Below are 8055 nucleotides of genomic sequence, written 5' to 3'. Positions count from 1 at the left end.
TTAGTCACGCCGCCGCTGCATCATTATCCCTTCCGCCGTCCACCATCCCATCTATTAATTTCCACCACGTGCTATGCACTGTTCATTGTCATAATCATAGTTGAGGTCATTCACATCTTCACCTGATCCAATCTGCATCTTATCTAGTTTGTCTTGGAAAGAGGGAGAGAAAAAAGAGAGAGAAAAAAAAAAGAGAAAAAAAGAAAGAAAAAAAAAGAAAAAGAGAGAGAAGAAAAAGAAAAAAAACGTGAGAAAAAAAGAGAGAAGAAAAAAAATCGGATCTATCTAGAATCAATCTCGTACCTGAATTCGGATTGGAATCTGTTTTGCGCACTGTTCAGTAAAACATGTGTATCTTCCTCATACGAAGTCCGTTTTGCCTCCGTGAGTACTCAAATTGAAGCTAGCGACGAGCCGCATCTAAATAGTTTCAGAAACTAGTTAAATATTTGAAACCTCAAAATCGGCTTCTAAATAGGTCTTTTTGCCCTCCGAAGTTCGTGAACACAGCTTGTTCCAATTTTTCAGGCCAGTTTTAGAATTCTTTGACTCCTCATATTAACTCGGAATTGAGTGATTCTTTTTGTATTGGAAAGCTTGAGTTAGTAGCATTCTTTGAAAGAATTTATCAGAAAATTGTCTCAAACTTTTCAAGAGGAAAGTTGGAGAGAGAGTTGTTGTATATCCTGCTTGGCAGTTGTTTTTCATCATTATCTTCACTGCTGTTGTGATCTTCACTTATATCTTGCTGTCAAGAGCTACTTAGTATCCTTCATTGATGCTAGTTGTGCTACGCCGTGACCTCATTAGTGTTCTAGGCTCGCGTCTCTAGTCCGGTCTAGCCTGGGACCAGCACAGTACCGTCGTTGAGCGTTTATTCAACATTGCATCTTTGAATTGATTATTGCTAATCTTTTGCTACCATATATAGCCAATCCAGCTCCACATATTTCTACACCGTGTATACGTACGCTCCCCTGGCAATCGCTTTACTCAATATTCGGAGTTACTTGACACCGCTGGTTGCCGATCACCGCCTGCTGCATGGTAAGAACTTGTAAGACATTGATATTTGCTTTACTGTGAGCGTTTTACCACCACATCCTAGTAGCTATAGGAACATTATTTTTGGGTTTTGTTTCTTGTTCTACTAATCATGACAGGATCCAGAGTCAATTCATGGGCTTTGTCGATTGCGGGAGACGTGCCACCACCTTTGCAAATACCACAACCGTCACGAGAGGTGCACAAACATCCAAATGCACATGATCAGGTTAATGTATCTATACCACCATTTAATGGCCGTTTTAAACCTGCTTTATATATTGAATGGGAGTTCGACATAAAAAATATATTTGCTTCCCATAATTTCAATGAACATAAAAAGGTTAAGGTTGCGGTTGGTTCTTTCACTGGTTATGCTTTGGTTTGGTGGAGTGAATATTGTCGGTTACACCCTGATTATATACCTACTACTTGGGATGATTTGAAACTTGCCATGCGACATACTTTCGTCCCTGCTTATTATACTCGTGACATGATTAAGAAGTTGCAACACTTAAAACAAGGTAGTGAAACTGTAACAAAATATTATGATGATTTACAAACTACCTTGTTGCATTCCTCTTTAGAAGAAAGTGAAGATGATTTTATGGATAGATTTTGGGGAGGATTAAACCGTGATATTCAAGAGATATGATAGAGGCAAAGGTGTCCCGTCTTTCGATGAGATGGTGGATTTCGCTTTGGTGGAAGTCGACTTTGACGATCCGACTACGAACGTGTGAGGACGTCGCGCCTTAGCAATCGCTAAACCAACTCCGAGAGGTTATTGACCACGCCGGAGCACGATCAACCTGACCACGAGGGTCTGTTTCCTGCGAGCAAACGAAGAACAAGCAAGAAACTAAGATTGCAATCTGGATATTGCGAATATAAGATGAAAGCTTTATTGATCAAGGTGGGGTTCTGTGACGCCTTTGTCTGGTCGTTGAACACAAACGAAGTACGCGAAGTTGCAGCTATGGCGAACTTTTAATCTAAACAAAACCCAAAGTCTAAACGATGCCCTAAGGGCTGTATATATGGAGGAAGAGGGGGGAATTTCGTGGCCCTTGGTGGAGGAGTCCGAAATCAACCCTATCTCTTGTTTTCCCACACATACGGACTCTAAAAATAGCCTATACTTATATATTTCGAAATTACATGGGCCTGGCCCAATAATAAGGTGACGCAGCACCTAAAATAGCCTCGGGACGAAATTTATGAAGTGGCATCTTGTATATTTCGTCCAAGGCTTCATGCACCCATTATGGTGGCTTCAAAGTCCTGAAATCATCACTTGTAACTCCGTTCTTGTTCCCCTTGCGCATGCCATCATCTCCATGCTTGTTCTTGCTCCAATGTTCATCCTTCTCCAAGCTAGGCCCTTCATTTGTAAGCAAAACAAATGTATCCAATTTAGGCAGCATCATATTCTCATGAACATTAGAATCATTACCAAGAAACGAAAGTACCTGGTAATTTAGTTGGCGTGCGCGAGCTCTCGTAATTGGTCCAGTATGTATAGCAGCAGGGCCTGTGGGTGTAACAATGGTATTGATGTCCTCATCATTGATTATTGCTAATCTTTTGCTACCATATATAGCCAACCCAGCTCCACATATTTCTACTCCGTGTATACGTACGCTCCCCTGGCAATCGCTTTACTCAATATTCAGAGTTACTTGACACCGCTGGTTGCCGATCACCGCCTGCTGCATGGTAAGAACTTGTAAGACATTGATATTTGCTTTACTGTGAGTGTTTTACCACCACATCCTAGTAGTTATAGGAACATTATTTTTGGGTTTTGTTTCTTGTTCTACTAATCATGACAGGATCCAGAGTCAATTCATGGGCTTTGTCGATCGTGGGAGACGTGCCACCACCTTTGCAAATACCACAACCGTCACGAGAGGTGCACAAACATCCAAATGCACATGATCAGGTTAATGTATCTATACCACCATTTAATGGCCGTTTTAAACCTGCTTTATATATTGAATGGGAGTTCGACATAAAAAATATATTTGCTTCCCATAATTTCGATGAACATAAAAAGGTTAAGGTTGCGGTTGGTTCTTTCACTGGTTATGCTTTGGTTTGGTGGAGTGAACATTGTCGGTTACACCCTGATTATATACCTACTACTTGGGATGATTTGAAACTTGCCATGCGACATACTTTCGTCCCTGCTTATTATACTCGTGACATGATTAAGAAGTTGCAACACTTAAAACAAGGTAGTGAAACTGTAACAAAATATTATGATGATTTACAAACTACCTTGTTGCATTCCTCTTTAGAAGAAAGTGAAGATGATTTTATGGATAGATTTTGGGGAGGATTAAACCATGATATTCAAGAGATACTAATTCATGAAGAGTGTTATCCTATGGACCATTTGTTTCATCTTGCTTGCAAAGCTGAACAGGAAATAAAACGACGTGTTGGCCACGAGGAGAACAAGCGCACGGTGCACATTCCAAGAGTTGATATGATTGTTCCTTCAACTACTAGGCATACTATGACAACCACATATGTTGTTGTCAGGACTACATCACCTCCACCATGTGACACATCGCCCCCGAGAGTGGCTACATCATCTGAGTTGATCATAAGAGGTAATGACAAAGGTACTGATCTTCCATCTCTACATGAGAATGGTGAATGCCTTGTCAATTTGAATGCACCATCTGATGAGCTACCCACTACTTTGATCACACCACCTATTTTAGAGGACTATGTTGATAATTTGACTTTGCCATGTGATCAAACAACTGAAATACCAACAATTTTGAGTGCACCCATTGAATTAGCTATTGATGCAAAAGAACCAATGTTTAATCATTTTGATATGACCTCTAATCTTGGTGATGATTCTGTGTTGAATGACTTATTGCATGTTTGCTTATTTAAGCATGTTGTAGCATGTAAATTTGATGCAAGTAAGGTTTATTCACCAATGTTGGGATGGTTTAATGATGAACATTGTCAATCTTTTGAAATGAATAAGAGCTTCACTTATATGTGCAAACTGAGTTGCAATATTTTCATGCCTTCTACTTCTTGTGCTAATTTTTTGGCTTTAGATTTTATGAACTATGCAAGTTACTCATCTATTCATGTGTCATATATGCAAAAATCAAGGGAAGTAAAAATGGATGACATATACATATACAACATGTACACCTTGTCTCTTTTGTTAGCCACATTTCAGATTAAGCAACGCCGAGGACGGCTTTATTTTCAAGAAGGGGAGGATGATGAGGACATGACTACCTTGGATATAACCAAAAATATTGCATATATGCATATTTGTCAGGTGATTTCTAGTGCAAACTATTCAATAATCTATTTATGTTATCTAGAACAAAAATACTTCACACACTTTTGTGTTTTGTCTAATTGCAGGTGTATGGGACATTTGTACAATCCACATATGAAGATAAGGAAGAAAGAGATGTTTATTTGCTGTCCAAAAAGTTCTCTCACGTCACTTTTGGCCCAAGAGAAGATAGAGTCCAAGTCTCTCACGTTCTGGATTCAGATTCGGACTGCACAGACACACCTGACTCAAAACGCACACAAGTTTCTCATACGGACTCCGAATTGGGTGATTCTTTTTTTGTTGGAAACTCGATTTCGTGCACTTTCCAACCCAATTGAAATCACCTTCAAATTCGTCCGGAGCGTTGAGTTGTGGACGAAACAATCTGATGCTGTAGCAGAATCCGAGTCAAACTACAAGTCCAAAGGTGTTACATCACCTCCACTTGGGCCCATTGGCCTTGTACGACCTAGATTTAGTTTTAGGCTGCCTTGGAACGTCCTCCCACCTCCTTGGCCGCCACCCCTTGCTCCTATATAAGTAGATCCATCTAGTAGCTTTTCCTTGGGATTTGTTTAGTTAAAAACTAGCCATTGCAACTTCGTGTACTTCGTTTGTGTCCAACGACCAGACCAAGACCGCTTTCGGATCCCCACCATTATCAATACTTCATATATATTCGCAATATTCAGATTGCTTTATCATATTCTTGCTCGTTCTTCGATTGCTTGCAGGAATAGACATTCGTGGTCAGGTTGATCATGCTCCAGCGTGGTCAATAACCTCTCGGAGTTGGTTTAGTGATTGCTAAGGCGCAACGTCGTGCACGTTTGTAGTCGGACCGTTAAAGTCGTCTCCACCAAATCGATAGTTATCATCTCATCGAAAGATCGGGACACCCTCGCCTCTATCAACCTGTCATCTCTATTGTCTTCCTTATGCATTGCCATTATCATTGTTGTTATTCTCACCATGCTGCAGGTGTCGTGAGCAATCTTCAAATCATTCAAATTGGTGTTGTTGTTGTTGTTGCCATCCCTCCATTTAGTATACAAGGCCACTTTGGAATGTACATTTTGCATCTATACAAGGCCACCAATAGTAATCAAGCCAAAATTAATGATATTTCCTTGTATTAGTAACTTATTTAATACTTGCACTCATGCAGTCATAATAACACACAACTATTCCTTCTTTGCATGCATGTGGTGTATTAATTATCCCAGTAAACAAAAAGAAAGGTTGACTTGCAAAGCACATATTAAATTTTACCTTGGTACATGTAATATGAGTTTGTGACCTTGTATATAAAATTGGAGGAAGTACAATTATTGTTATAATTGTGGCATTTAACAGCCTCATTTTTAGTGCAACAGCAGTGCCACTTTTCCTGTGGATTTAGCTCATCAGTTACTCTCAATCTATTATCTTTCTTCTACTTCAGAAGATAGTTTGTGTTGGAAGCCATGGACTCACTGGTCCAGCTACTTTTTGACGTCTGATTGTGAATGGTGTTGTTAACAAATGGAGGGAAAAACAATAAAGGCTCAGATCTGGGACACAGCTGGTCAGGAGAGGTACTGTGCAATTACAAGCGCATATTACCGGGGCGCTGTAGGGGCTCTCCTTGTATATGACATCACAAAGAAGCAGAGCTTTGACAATGTTAATAGGTGGCTACGTGAGCTTCGTGATCATGCTGACTCCAGCATTGTCATCATGATGGTCGGTAACAAGTCTGACCTGACACATCTAAGAGCTGTCTCTGAAGATCAAGGCAAGGCACTGGCTGAAAAGGAGGGCCTGTTTTTCCTTGAGACATCAGCTATGGAGGCTGTAAATGTGGTAGAAGCCTTTCAGACTATCATCACAGAGGTCTATGGTATTGTCAACAAGAAAGCACTGGCCGCCAAAGAAGCAGCAGCAGCAGCTGTTCCATTGCCTTCCCAGGGTAAAACCATCAGCATTGACAGTACTACCGGGAACTCAAAGAAGGCATGCTGCAATACTTGAAATGTAGACATCATACCGTAGAGAATCGGGAGCGGGAATCAGCAGCAGAGCAGCTTAGTTGAACTGGTGCGAAGGCATTTCTACTCTTTTGTTTCTCTGTTGCGCAAACATCTTGGAGTACACTGCCGTAGGGGCAGTTTGTTTAGCATTTCTGGAAGTTAGATGTGTGTATTAGGATTCTGTTCCATTTTCCGCTATGAAAGTTACATTATACTACCTCTGTAAACAATATAAGAGCGCTTATATCACTACTTTAATGATCTAACACTCTTATATTTCTTTACGGATGGAGTACTACAATATATGTCGGATTATACATCATACTTTATAGGACCCAAAACAAGTTTCGTTAAACCCTTCTTGGTTTATATTTTTTATTTGCTTTCTTTTTGTTTGCTAACTAGTTATGCTACTTCTGTCTTTGGAGAAGTAAAGTATTACGTACTGGTGGTCCTATGAGTTGTTGGCGCATTATACAACCTTCGTTGGAAATTTCTGAATATTGTGGTATGATTTGAATTAGTAATATGAGGCGTGGTTTCAGTATTACTCCCTCCGTTCCACAATACATGCCTTTCATTTGTCAAAATATAGATGTATCTAGACATGTTTTAGTATATAGGTACATTTATTTTTGGACAAATGAAAGTCAAGTATTTTAGAACGGAGGGAGTAGAAGGCAGCCGACAAGCGGTATCTTAGAAGGACACCAAAGATATTTGGTTGCAATGTTGCAAATGGATGGTGATATCGATGAAGATGCAAGGGTCAGATCAAAGCTCAATAGATGAATGTCGCCAAACTTCCGGCGTTTTTTGTGACAAGAGAGTGCCTCAAAAGTTAAAAGGCAGGTTGATGTACGGTAGAACCCTAGGTGGCCTCATCTTTCATAACTTGGAGGGGATTCAAGGTGAACACACAAATCACCAAGGGGAACACTCCAAGATAAGTTCAATCACACATCCACTGGAATAACATATGAGATCCACAAGAATACAAGGTCGACAAGAGGAAAAGAGTAGTAAGGGTTGTTCTTTCCAAATCCTAAGGAGATGGGGGCTTGATTATCTATTGGAGAGGAATGTTATATCCTCAATTGGTGTAAACGCCTAAGGCATATTTTTTTTGTAAAGAGGAATTTAAGGGGGGAGCCATATGTTTCAAGATTTAGGGGAGAAGCACTCATTCTTGCTTTAGCTTTTCTGGTTTTCTCTTACCTCTTAACTTGCCCCCAATAATGATTCAAGGGAGAGGAAACCTATAAGCGGAGAAAAATCTTATTGAGATCTTATTGAATATTCTTTAGTTGATTTCTTTGGGAACATGAAGTTATACAAGTGGTATTTACTCTGACGAGTGCTACCTATTCTTATACAAGTTTTCCCAATCTTGGTTCTAACTGCAATACTTATCATTTTTTTTTGAAAGTAAAACATCCTCTTTATTTATTAGTAATAATGGTTACATCGTCTATAAGAAAATTTACAATATCGTTCAAAGGTTCCTCAAACCAATCCCTTGTCTCAGAAAATTTAGTTACTCTAGCAATTTCATGAGCTAGTTTATTTGCCTTCCTATTACAATGTTCAAATCTAACTAACCGAAAATCACAAACCATAAAATAACAATCATCAAACACAGTTGCCGCCGCTCCCACTGTATGTCCTCCA

The 8055-nt window shown here is 39.7% G+C and overlaps 1 protein-coding gene across 2 annotated transcripts in view; it reads left to right on the top strand.

Annotated features, from left to right (window-relative positions):
* LOC119267114 (ras-related protein RGP2-like) overlaps positions 1–6668 on the top strand; it is a 16943-nt gene extending 10275 nt beyond the window's left edge. The window contains exon 4 of one of the 2 annotated variants that reach the window (XM_037548438.1): positions 5893–6668. In XM_037548438.1, coding sequence (XP_037404335.1) covers positions 5893–6385 — 493 coding nt within the window. In that variant the 3' untranslated portion in view covers positions 6386–6668. The remainder of the gene's footprint in view (positions 1–5892) is intronic. The other variant, XM_037548443.1, reaches the window with a different exon arrangement.
* Positions 6669–8055: the final 1387 nt, after the last annotated feature.

Source organism: Triticum dicoccoides, chromosome 1A (assembly GCF_002162155.2).
Source record: "Triticum dicoccoides isolate Atlit2015 ecotype Zavitan chromosome 1A, WEW_v2.0, whole genome shotgun sequence".
NCBI classification, from domain to species: Eukaryota; Viridiplantae; Streptophyta; class Magnoliopsida; order Poales; family Poaceae; genus Triticum; species Triticum dicoccoides.
Note: the sequence above shows the minus strand (reverse complement) of the source record. Positions and strands in the feature narration are given on the sequence as shown.